This window comes from Tupaia chinensis, unplaced genomic scaffold (assembly GCF_000334495.1).
Source record: "Tupaia chinensis unplaced genomic scaffold, TupChi_1.0 Scaffold000634_1, whole genome shotgun sequence".
NCBI classification, from domain to species: domain Eukaryota; kingdom Metazoa; phylum Chordata; class Mammalia; order Scandentia; family Tupaiidae; genus Tupaia; species Tupaia belangeri.
In genome coordinates this window covers 5,682,279-5,695,853 of record NW_006160154.1, presented here as the reverse complement: position 1 = coordinate 5,695,853, position 13,575 = coordinate 5,682,279, and the positions used below count along the sequence as shown (strand labels likewise).

Sequence of the window (13,575 nt, the reverse complement as noted above, 5' to 3'; positions counted from 1 at the left end):
AATGTGGGAACCAGCAGTTAGTGTAATGGCTATGTCGCTGGACTCCCATGTAGTCGACCGCGGTTCGAGTCCCATACCCGGTGGCTTAAAACTCTCGCTGGGTGCGTGTGTGTGCCCAAGATCCCGAGAGGAGAATGGAGGAGAAAGGATTGCGGCATGACCATCCCCCCTGGGGGGGTAATTTCTCGCTTTCTGTCTCTGCCTCTCTCTGTCTGTCTGGCGAGTGCACGCGCCCTATAACGAAAAACCTCTCCAAAAAAAAAAAAAATCTTTTAAAAATGTGAAAATTTCACACTTGACCTCATGTGGTAGTTCACAGTCAAAACACTGCAGTACAAAAATATTGTATCAAATTACCTTCATTCTATATGTACAGGTGTATAAAAAACATACATGAAATTTCTGTTTAAACTTGGGTCCCGTCCCATCCTTACTGTATCTCATTATGTATGCACAACTATTCCAAAATCCAAAAAAAATCTGAAATGTAAAATGCTCTGGATTCAACCATGATATAAGGAATACTGAACCTCTATTGTGTCTTAGGCTATCAACTAGTTTTCTTTTTTGTTTTTAGAGAGAGACTTTTTTCTATAGAGTTCATGTGTGTTCCAGAGAAACAGAGAGACAGAGATATTGAAAGCAAGAAATCACCTCCCCCAGGGGTAATGTCCATGCTGCAATTTCTTCTCCTCCATTCTCCTCTTGAGAGTTATGCACGCTTGCACACGTTCCTGGCATGAATTTTCGTTCTTGTTTTTTTATTTTTTTTGAGAGGTTTTTGCTATAGGGCACGTGTGCTCGCCAGACAGACAGAGACAGAGAGACAGAGAGACAGAAAGCAAGAAATCACCCCCCCCAGGGGGATGGCCATGCTGCAATCCCTTCTCCTCCATTCTCCTCTCAGGATCTTGGGCATGCACGCACACGTGCCTGGCATGAGTTTTAAGCCACCGGATCCGGGACGCGAACCACGATCAACTACGTGGGAGTCCAGCGAGATAGCCATTACACTAACTGCTGGTCTCCTGGTGTGAATTTCAAGTTGCCGGGTCTGGAACTTGAAATGTGGTCGAATACATGAGACTAGAGATGTAACCATTACTCCCTCTGTTGGTCCCTCAATCAATATTTTAGCATGTAATAGCAAGCTATTTTTCTTTAGGACTGGAAGTGATTTAATTTGGTCTCTATTTCTCTTTATTTTGAAGAGATTATTTTGTTTGTTTGTTTTTTTTGTTTGTTTGTTTTTTGCTATAGTGCACATGTGCTCGCCAGAAAGAGAGAGAGAAATCACCCCCCAGGGGAAATGGCCACGCTGCAATCCCTTCTCCTCCATTCTTCTCTTGGGATCTTGGGCTTGCACGCACACGGGCCCAGCGTGAGTTTAAGCTACCGGGTCCGGGACTCAAACCAAGGTCAGCTACATGGGAGTTCAGCATCATAGCCATTATGCTAACTGCTGGTCCCTGTATTTCTCTATCTAGATTTTACTATATTATGTTACGTTGCTACAGTTTATTATATATACTGCTCCATTTTAGAATGTATATGAATTGAATTTACATAATCTTATAATGTATATACATGAAGATTAAATTAACATAGATAGCACTTTATAAAGAAATCCATTTAGTTTTTAGGAAAAAGTATTTTTTATTATTTAGGACCTTTCTTAATGTAATAATTACAGTTAATATATAGCTATTTCCTTTTCAGTGTTAAGACAAGATTCATGGCACACAACTATGTGGAAAGAGGTAAAAATGTATTTTATTTTATTTTTTTTGAGAGGTTTTTGCTATAGGGCGTGTGTGCTCGCCAGAGAGACAGAGAGACAGAAAGTGAGAAATCACCCCCCAGGGGGAATGGCCATGCCACAATCCCTTCTCCTCCCTTCTCCTCTCGGGATCTTAGGCACACACGCACATGTGCCCGGCGTGAGTTTAAGCTACCAGGTCCGGGACTTGAACCACAGTCGGCTACATGGGAGTTCAGCAACATAGCCATTATACTAACTGCTGGTCCCAAAATGTATTTTAACTTTTAACTTTGTAAGAAGCACCTACCTTGCATTTAAAATGACAAATTTTCAGGGCCAGTAGGTGGCATGGTGGTTAGGGTGCTAGACTCCCTTGTGGCCAACCGTGGTTCAAGCCCTGGACCTGGTGGCTGTTTTCTCTCTCTTTCACTTTCATTCTCACTCTCACTCTGTCCCTCTCTGGTCAAATTTAAATAAATAAATAAATAGTTAAATAAAATAATTATTAAAAAAAGTTATAGATTTTTATCTGTGAAACATGTCTTCAGGAACTGTAATATTATCCCCTTTTGTGGATGAGGAACTGGAGGATCAAAGAGCATAAGTATTCTGCTTACAGTCCCATAGCTAGTAAGTGGTGAAAATGAGATTTGAATTCATCTTGCTGGCTGGAAATCTACATACTTTCTAGTGTACTTTGGTGTCTTCTCTGTGTCACTGGATAGACTACTTAATGACAGTGCTTCATAAACTATTGCTCCGGGTATAAGTCAGCCTTTATGTGGTGAATATCTCAGAGAATGTTGTCATAAATATTTGCCTTTGAAATACATTTTTATCCATTTGGGCTGCTATAACAAATATCTTAGACTAGGTAATATAGACAACAGAAATTTGTTTATCCAGTTCTTTAGGCTGGGAAGCCTGAGATCAAGGTGCTGGCAGGGTCTGGTGACAGTCTGCTTCTCCACAGTCTGGATCTTGGTCATTTATAAGAACAGAGGTTTAAGACCAGCTCCTGGCATGTGGGTAAGGTAACGCTCCCACATGGCTGACCTTGTGGCTTGAGAAACATGTCGGCATACGGGCCTGAGTGCCCAAAATCCCAAAAGGGAGAAATGGAGAAGGAATAGTGGCGTGACCATTGACCATCCCCATGGGAGTGAGGGTGTGTACTTTCTCACTTTCCTTTTCTTTGTTTGACCCACCCTTTGGAGGAAGAAAGAACCTCACAAAACAAAGTACACAAGAAGAAAACATCCAGAGCTTATCATTTTTTGTGGATGTCTTTGCTGTGTTTGCATCTTTCTCTCTGTCTTATTTACAAATTAGAATCCATACATAACTTCAGCCATTAATATCATACATTCTGTGCTTATCGTAGGGCAGAAACTGCTAAGCTCTGGGAATTCATGTGGAAACAACATGGGCATTTTCTCTGCTCTTACAAAGCAGCGGAGGAAAACACTGTGAAGCAAACAATTACAGTGTGATAAGTGCATGAATAAACATCACGTTATTGCAAAAATAGCCCTACAAATAGATCTGTCTGGGATCTTTCCCCTTTTGTACCTCTTTTTAGAATGTTTGAAACATTTCAGGCTAGAGCAATATTTGTCAACTGTGGCAATATTTACATTCCGCACCAGATCATTCCTTGTAAGGGGCTGTCCTGTGATTTGTGAAATGCTGTTTTAGCAGCATCATTGGCCTCTACTCAGTGGAGAGCGATAGCCTCATCTCCCTCATCACCCACAGATGTGCCTCTAGGCATTACCAAATGTCCGCAGGTGCAACAGGAGGGAACAATTGCCCCTGGTTAAGAACAACCATACCACCTAGAGGAATGGATCCATCAGGGAACACAATTATTCTAATGTAGTTAAAATTTATTAGGATGGCTAAATGATTTTCACACTGTCCTTTCTCCCGAGAATATTTGACATATTTTTACTCTATTTGTGCTTCCAAAATTCATGCTTTCATCTTCTCCATTTTGCTTTAAAAGGTAACCGTGGGTGACATTGTGAAGGCTTTTAATGGAGAGTTACTACCTGCAGACATGGTCCTGATCTCTTCCAGGTTTGTTATCTTAGCATTTGAGGAACTTTTATTCTGAGTTGAAATTTTAAGAAAATTGGGACCAGATGACGTAACGGTTACATCGCTGGACTCCCACGCAGTCGATCACCTTTTGAGTCCCAGATCCAGTGGCTTCAACCTCATGGCAGGTGCTCGTACATGAGTGCCCAAGATCCCGGGAGAATGGAGGAGAAGGGATTGCAGCATGGCCAAACCCCCTGGGGGGTGATTTCTTGCTTTCTATCTTTCTGTCTTTCTCAGTCTCTCTGGCAAGCACATGTGCCCTATAGCCAAAATATATCTCTAAAATTTTTTTTAAAAAGAAAGAAATTTTAACAAAATCAAAGGCAAAAGCTGCTCCACCCTCTTCCCCCTTACTCTTTTCGCCTTATTGTAGATGAATGGCTATGAAGTTTTACTTTACAGAAGCAGCTGTAGATGATGTGTAAATAAATGGGTCTGGCTGTATTCAACACAACTTTATAAAAAGGAGTGAGCTAGATTTGTCTTGTAGGTCAGAGGTTTTTTTTTTTTAATTTTTATTAAAATTTTTTTTTAACCTCAGTTCTATTTCTTTATTATCTCTGCCTCAATATCTTTGGATATACTTTCTCCTATCTTAATTTTTAGATTACTTTCATCCATTCCATAATTTCTATAGACATTCACCTAAACATAAAAATGTACGCTTATTATCTCACTTTATGTCTTGGAAAATCTGAAGTGTTTCCATTCTGTGAGCATACTGACACACACTGAGGTTAAAGTGATTTACTCAGTATTTTCTTTTTTTTTAAGTTTATTTATTTATTTCTTCCATGAGAGAGGGAGACAGGATCCCTATTTCCACGCCCCTACTCCAAGTCTCAGCCAGCTGGGATCATGGATGTACACTCCTGGCATGCACAGAGAGACCTTGGGACACAACGTGGGGTTTTTCTCACATGGCCTCAGCATCATGGACATTGTGTTACTGTTATACTACCATAGCTGGCCTATTTGATATCTTTAAGTGGGCTTTTGTTAGGCCCAAATTTCAAAAGAAAGCCTCCATTCTTTTAATGGAATCGTACTGCTTTCTAGACTAGCTGTTTTGGAGGAGACTTATACAGAGATACCTATTAGTGGTATTTCCTTCTCATGAGGTCATATTTTGTCACTTTTACTTTTGTGTCTATGCTGGGCCCTCTGGGGAGCTCAGCAATCCATTTGCTGTGAGAAGCATATAGTAGTCTGGGGTATCGGTGAGTAAAAGTAACCACAGTCATGAACCCAGCTGCATTTGACATGTTTGCCAAGCTGCATCCCTAGATCAAGCCATGATCATCTCAAAGGAATTAAAAAATGTTTTCAGCCTGCTAGACATGCATTGCTTTGGAGAATGATGAACTTTCTTGGGAAAAGAGATTCTTTAATTCTGGAGCCATTCTCCAAGCTTCTGGAAAAGCTGTAATAGCTAAATAGATACACAAGCTCTTTTTTTTTGGAGAGATTTTTCACTATAGGGCGTGTGCACTCACCAGACAGACAGAGAGATAGAAAGCGAGAAATCACCCCCCAGGGGTGATGGTCATGCCTCAATCCCTTCTCCTCCATTCTCCTCCTGGTATCTTGGGCATGTACGCACATGCACCCAGCGTGAGTTTTAAGCCACCGGGTCCGGGACGCGAACCGTGGTCAACTACATAGGAGTCCAGCAACATAGCCATTACGCTAACTGCTGGTTCTCATACACAAGCTCTTATTGTTGCCAGTTATACTTGTTCTTTTGCCATGAACACATTAACACAATTAACAAAGGAACTTCAGTATAGATAACATTTATTTCCCTCTTGAACTTGGCTGGGAATATGAGGTTGATCCAGAAGGCTATGGATGTACTATAGGAGATTTTGTTTTTATGACATCTACATTATTTTAATTTTGGCTTTCTTTGCATTTTCCTTGCTCCCAGTAAAGTACTGCCTGCACGTGAACTAATCTTTGTTTTGGGGGAAGGGAGGAATAGCAGACTGGCAGACAAAAACTTTACTCTTGGACTTTTTTTTTCCTGACAGTTTTGTAGATTTTATTTTCCAAGTGGTTCTCTCAGTTCCCATTAAAACAATGTGCTAGTGCACACACAGAATCCCACATGCTAGTTGAGTTGGCATAAAAGTAAGAAAATCAGAAGGCCAACAGAAATCCTAGGAAGCCAGAAGATAATCCCATGCCAATAACAGCTTCTTCCCTGAGAGTTTCTGACAACTCTGAAGACCCTGAGTTTCCATTTCATTGAGCATAGGAAGTGCAAGGGACAAGGGGTACAGCCTAGGGGATTCTCCTGCAGGAGAACCTTGAGTGATCATTATGTAAAACAGAACTACATGCTCCTGTAAGGAAGAATGGAAAGTAAACCCTCAAGGAGATAACAGAGAAATGTCCTGTCTTACCCATGGCATAGTGCCATAGAAAACACAGTCTCTGTGAAAATTTGTTCAGGCTTCATATAGACTTGATCTCTGAACTCATTTAAAAAGTTTACATATTTGGATATTTTTTGTGGGGTACAGTGTGGTTTTCCTAGCATACATACAGTGCGTAATGATTGAATCACAGCTATAGATATATTCATCTTCTTCAACATTGAAAATTACATTACATTTGTATATTTGATAATAATTCTATTTTTAAAGTATATATTTAACAGATAATGACATTTTTTTACTTTGCTGTGGTACTCCATTCCACAAGCCATTTCATTTGTTTACATGCAGTCTTGCATTTGTGAATCACTCCTGAACCTCCTCCCAGTCCCATTGCAGCTTTTGGTATCTACCATTTCTCTCTCTACTTCTTTGCCATCTAGTCCTTTGGTTTCTACCACAGGGGGTGGATATTCAGTATGTGTTAAGCAAAGACATATGATATTTGTCTTTCATATCCTGGCTTGTACTCAGCATTGAATCTTCTAGGTTTCTCCACTTTGTGTCAAATGACTCAATATTGTTGATTTTTATGGGTGAGAAATATTCTATTGTATATACATGCCACATTTTGTTAATCTAGTTTCCAGATATTGAGCACTTAGGATTGATTCCATATCTTAGTTATTGTAAATAATGTTGCAACAAACTTGAATATGCAAATGTCTTTCCAACTGAGTGATTTCCTGTCCTTTGGGCAGAATTTCTATTAATTTAGGGCTTTGATTCCCTAACTATTGAGAAGAGATGGAAACAGAGAAGTCCTGTGTATAGTTGTTGTTTCAGGGCCTCTGCTTTTTCCACACGTATCCTAAAACATGTACCCTCATTCTAAAGGTCAAAGAGCTTCGGTCTTTAGGAATTACAATGGACCCATTTTAGAAAATAACAGAATTTTATATTCGACTTCATATATGACTGTTCTGAATGATATAACACGTATTTATCATAAACAACTTCTCTTTTTTGGAGTTAAAGAATACTCACAGGACTGTAAAAGTAGAGCCTCTTCTTCTGAGCCATTCTGCCACTGAATTTTAGGTTGGTAGAATCAGACTGTTAATATTTCCTGACAAAATAATTACAGTCTTTTCAGTTTTTGAAGAATGGCTACTGATGTAGGTCATATTTTTAAAAAAGAATTATTTTATTTAACTTTATTTATTTTTAATTTGACCAGAGAGAGATAGAGTGGGTGGGGAGGAGGGTAGTGAGAAAACAAGCCACCAAGTCCAGGACTTGAACCACAATCAGCCATGTGAGTCCAGACCCCTTAACCACCATGCCACCTGCCAGCTCCTGATATAAATCATATTTCATACTTAATCATTATTAGGAAAATAATTTGGTGGAGACATATTAACTCAATATTACTTGTTTTATTTTTCTTAGTGAACCTCAGTCGATGTGTTATGTTGCAACATCTAATCTGGATGGAGAGACAAATCTAAAGATACGGCAGGTAAAGATCTTTTTTCTTGGGAACCAGCAGTTAGCGTAATGGCTATGTTGCTGGATTCCCATGTAGTCGACCGCGGTTCGCGTCCTGGACCCGGTGGCTTAGAACTCACGCCGGGCGCGTGTGTGTGCGTGCCCAAGATCCCGGGAGGAGAATGTAGGAGAAGGGATTACAGCGTGACCATCCCCCCAGGGGGTGATTTCTCGCTTTCTGTCTTTATGTCTCTCTCTGTCTGTCTGGCGAGCACACGTGCCCTATAGCGAAAACCTCTCAAAACAAAACAAACCAAAAACAAAAACAAAAACAAAGAAGATCTTTTTTCTTATCCTACTTTTATGTCTGAGTTCACAATATCATGTTTTGTGGGATACCAGTTGCTTTTTCATAAAGAAAATTCTTTTACCACTACTAAGTGGATGTAAGTTATCCTCAATGGATATTTAAAGGGTAATTTATTTTATTCTAAGGGGACTAAGTAAATGTGTTACTATTATTAAAAAAAAGTATGTGCTTATAAAATCAGGTCATAAAGGACAACATACCTTTATGCTTATTATTTTGAAGCTATGTCTATTGTTACTTGGTGATACAACTGCTGATATGGCTAAATATCTCAAGATTGAAAGACAGGTATAAATAAGACTTAAGTGATCTTATTTACCACTGCTTTTTAAAGTCGCCATTTGGATTTCAGAGAAATTTGTGATTATGAATGCAAGGAGATGACTTTTCCAATTGGTTCTTTAGTTTACAATGACTCATTTCTTCTTTATTTGTTAGCTTAGTAAGGAAGCCCCTGATGTAAAATTTGATTATTCATGTTTGTTTGTGAATCTTTTTCTTAAACCTTCATTTAATTAAAAAATGGAAAAAAATAGAACTTGTTAAAATAGTATATCATCTTTGTAAAAATACTTTAAATAATAGAGAAATATATGTAGTCTATTTAACCCTCTCTGTCTTCCAAATTCCACCATTATCCCCAATGTTAATTATTGTAATAATCTGTTGATACCTGCCAGATTAAAAAAATGAGATTACAGAGTTTTGTTTCTGGGAAGATGAAGGAAATATACTCTTCTTTATTTTTTCTGCTAAGTACAACTAACAACTTGGGGTATTATATAACTAACAACTTGGGGTATTATATAAAAAAATATATAATATTCTGAAAGATTGGGAGTGTAAGGCAGAACTGGTGAGATAACATGCAGTGAGTTCTCTCCTTTTCTTTTGGCTGATATATCTTAGGCTTGAAAACAAAGAAGTCAGAAACCCATAATGGGTTGTAAATTTTACAATGGATGTAAATTTTAAAGTGCTCTAACAAAAGCCTACTTTCTCTAGCCAAAGGATCATGGGCAGACTAACAAGACAGAAACTTTTAGACAATACCCACTCTATGTCAGCCAAATACCATTGTGAAAATATGGCCCTACTGCCACTGGTACCAGCAAAAGTCTGGTAGGGAACCTAAATTTCCATACTGTAGTGAGGCACCCTTTCACCTTGAGGATTGTGTCAGAGCAGTTCGAGTAGGAAGCCAGGACTTTTATTCCTGCCAAGTGATAAGAAGTCCTTTCCTCTTTTCACAACATCAGTGGGGACCATATGAACACAGTAACAAGGCTCTCTGACTCCTTTCAGCTAGGGCGGTATCATCGATGAGCGAGAACGCATACTGTTGCCCAGCTGTAACAGGGATCCCTGCCTTGGCTGTCAACAGAGGCCAAGTGTGCAACTTGAATTTTATTTTTCATTTGCATTAATGAGGCAATGTACCCTTCCCTTGTTGGAGCAGTGTCAAAGGAATCTAAATAAGACAAAAGGTTTAAATAATATTCAGAATCTTACTACACAATACCTACTATGTTCAGGTTTTAATGAAAAAAAGTCATTCATTATACCAAAAACCAAGAAGATTTTCAACTGAATTTTAAAAAATGCACTGATGTCAACTCCAATACAGAGATATTAGAATTATCTAAAAGAGATTTTAAGGCATTCATTATACAAAACAAATGCTTCAATAAGCAATAACATGCTAGAAAAAGTTAAAATATAATAATACTTAGCTAAGAAACAGAAAGGCTCAGGAAAAAAAAAAAGATATAAGGAAGAGCCAAATGAAAATTTTAGAAATTAAATATTTAATGACTGAAATTTTCAAAAACATTTTAAAATTAATTAATTAATTAATTAATTATTATTTTAATTTGCCAGAGAGAGAGAGAGATAAGGAAAGTAAGAAAGCAAGCCTCCAGGTCTGGGACTTGAACTATGGTTGGCCACATGGGAGTCCAGTGCCTTAACCACCATACCACCTGCTGGCCCACTGGCTGAAATTTTTAAAACTCAAGGGATGTGCTTTATAGTAGAATGGAAGAGATAGAAGAATGAATCAATCAGTGAACTGAAAAATAAAGCAATAGAAATGACCTAATTTGAATAGCAGGGAGGAAATAGATGTAAAAAAAATGAACAGTACCTCAGGTATCTCTGGGAATATAACCAAATAACTTATGTCACAGAGTCCTGGAAGGAAAAATGAAAGATAATGAGGCAGAAAAATCTGACTGAAAACTTTCCAAATTGCCAAAATTCATAAGCTACAAATTCAACAAACTGAATGAACCAGAAGAGATAAAACCAAATAAATCCATGTAAAAACACTTCATAGTCAAATTTCTAAAAACCAAGAAAAAAAAATCTTGAAAGTGGTTAGAAAAAAAATGACACTTTCCCTATAAGGAAAAGACTATCTGAACAGTATCAGATTTGTTCGTTAAAAATCATGGAGGCCAGAAGAAAGTGACATGACATTTTCAATGCCGAATGAGAAAATCTGTCTGTCTGGAATTATATCCATAAAAAAATGTATTTCGAGAGCAAAGGAGAAAATTAAACATTCTTAAATGAAGGGAAATGAAGAAAATTGTAGATAAAAAACTTACCCTGAAAGAATAACTAAACAGAAAGGAAACAGTTTTAAAAAAGAACTTAAGAAAGGAAGATAGACTTAAAAAAACATTGTAAACAAAAATAAATCTAAATACGATAGAATTTCTTTCCTGTGAGTTTTCAAAGTTATGTTTGATGGTTGAAGGTAAAATTACGAAACTGTCTGAAAGTGGTTCTAAATATATATAGAGAAAATACTTAAGATATACATTATTCTTGGGAGAGTAAAAGGATATAAGAGGAAGCAAGTCTCATATACTTCATTCAAGTTTGTAAAATGACAAATAGACTGAGAAGTTATGTATAAGTAATGTAATACTGGATATGGCTGGAAGGTTGTGCTGCAGAGACCTGTGGTTTATCCCCTCCCCCATTCACCTTTGAACTCTCAGGTGCGTTACTCAGCACTTTGAGGAGCCCTTGTCCCCTCCTTGCTCCATTAGGACACCCATTCCAGCCATGACGTTATACTGAATGGGGAAAAGCTGAACGCTTTTCCAGTAAAAACTGGTACAAGACAAGGTTGCCCACTTTCTCCACTCTTTTTCAATATAGTACTAGAAGTCCCAGCCCATGCAATCAGAAAAGAGAATAATACAAAAGGCATTCACATAGGCAAAGAAGAGTTGAAGATATATGTATTTGCAGATGACATGCTGGTATACATGGAAGACCCAAAGGCATCCATGAAAAAACTTCTCGAAGTAATAAATGAATACAGTAAAGTGGCAATATACAAAATCAACATCCAAAACTCTATAGCATTTCTAGATATAAACAACAAGCTGACAGAGGTAGAACTGAAGAATGGAATCCCTTTTACTATAGCCACAAAATGTGTAAGATACCTAGGGATAAACCTAACCAAGGAAGTCAAAGACCTTTAAAAGGAAAACTATAAAAATCTTTAAAAAGATATTGAAAAAGACATAAAAAAGTGGAAGGACATTCCATGTTCCTATATTGGAAGAATTAATATAATAAAAATGGCAATTCTACCCAAATTATTCTACAAATTTAATGAAATTCCAATCAAGTTACCAGAGATATTCTCCATAGATTTAGAAAAGACAATCATCGAATTTGTCTGGAATCATAAAAGACCCCATATTGCCAAAACAGTCCTGTGCAAGAAGAGTGGAATGGATGGCATCTGACTCCCTGACCCCAAATTATATGACAAAGCTGTGATAATCAAAACAGCATGGTATTGGCACAAAAAAGACAGTGGACCAATGGGATAAAATAGAGATCACAGAAATAAGTCCCAAAACATACAGAAATTACTCCCAGAGGGATGACCATACCACAATCCCTCTCCTCCATTCTCCTCTCAGGATTTTGGGCATGCATGTACACACACCTGCCACTAGGTCTAGGACTTGAACTACAGTTGACCATGTGAGAGTCTAGCACCTTCACCACTACACCACCTACTGGTCCCTGGAAACATTTTTTGATTTTTATTACTCAAAGTGTGATCTATAGTTCAATATCACCAACTCAATATATAAATGTACCAAACACTATATGCTGTTTGGTTATGGTAAGTATATTTTCAAAAATATATTCATTTGAAGTGATACAAACTTCTCTACCTCCTTCATTTTTGTTAAAATTATTTGCAAAATTCTGGTAAAGTCTTTCAATAAAGCTTATGTTAAAATTTTATGTATATTACTTTACCACCTAAGTGCAATATAGTTTTAGGTACTAATTTTTATCATCATCTTTTATAACTTCTAGAGATAAGGAATTTGCTATAATCAATTACACTTATTTTCACTTTTCCCCCTTTGTTTTTATTTTATAGGCTTTACCAGAAACAGCTGAAATGCAAGCAGAAAGACAATTGTTAAATATGTCTGGAAAAATAGAATGTGAAGGACCCAATCGTCATTTTGATACCTTTACTGGAACTTTGTACCTAAGTGGTAAAAGGTATCATCTTTTTATTTTTTATTTTAAAATTTTTTTAAACTTTATTTATTTATTTTACAATTAAAGTATGAATTTATTTTGGTACAAAAACTTTTTGAAATTCATGTGTAGTTTTCCTATTTCACAGTATTTCCATGAGTTTTTTTCTGCAACATTTTTTAATTAATTAATTTACATTAATTCCCTAAGCATTATTACAGTATACAAAATGTTATTTCCCATCCAGAATATACTGCATAGTGACTTAATCATGCATGTTATAATTGATAATTTTGCATCTTAATTACATAAAGTTTTTACATTTTCTGAGCTGACTTTTACATTTTCTGAGCTGACTTTAGACAATAAGACATATTCAAATGTCTAGTAAAGATGCTTTTTATAAAATATTAAGAGTCTAAATCCTTGAAAATAAGATTTAATGCATTTACAGTTTTTTATAGTTTTGTCCCACAGGTATATCTCTAAAAATATACTAACATATTGTTTAAGGCCTTATATCTCTGTATATACACATCATCATTTGTTCATTCACTTATTCTTATAGGAAACCTGAGATTTCTGAATCAAAGACAAACTTTTTTTTTTTAATTTGCCAGAGGGTGTGTCTGTTCATCAGAATGAGAAAGAGAGAAAAAGAAAAGGAAAGTGAGAAAGCGCCCCCCACAGGAAGTGGTTATGCCTCTATTCCTCCTCCTCCATTTTGCCCTTCTTTGGGGATTTTGGGCAGGCGCACACACATGCCCGGCCTGTTTCTCACGCAGAGAGTTCAAGGCTCGCCACAGAAGGTCAGCTGTGTGGATACAGCTGTCTTCACTGCCAGACTTGAAATGACTCACAGAATGTCTTGTCGGGTGATACAATAAGAGCAAAATATACACAGGACATGTGGCGGTTCTAGGCAA

General features: G+C 37.3%; 1 protein-coding gene across 1 annotated transcript in view; it reads left to right on the top strand.

The window, feature by feature from the left end:
* The window catches only part of LOC102498413 (phospholipid-transporting ATPase IB-like), a 211,413-nt gene that overhangs the window by 28,241 nt on the left and 169,597 nt on the right, over positions 1-13,575 (top strand). The window contains 4 exon segments of the mRNA XM_014592016.2: positions 1,720-1,760; positions 3,771-3,844; positions 7,702-7,771; positions 12,543-12,670. Coding sequence (XP_014447502.1) covers positions 1,720-1,760; positions 3,771-3,844; positions 7,702-7,771; positions 12,543-12,670 — 313 coding nt within the window.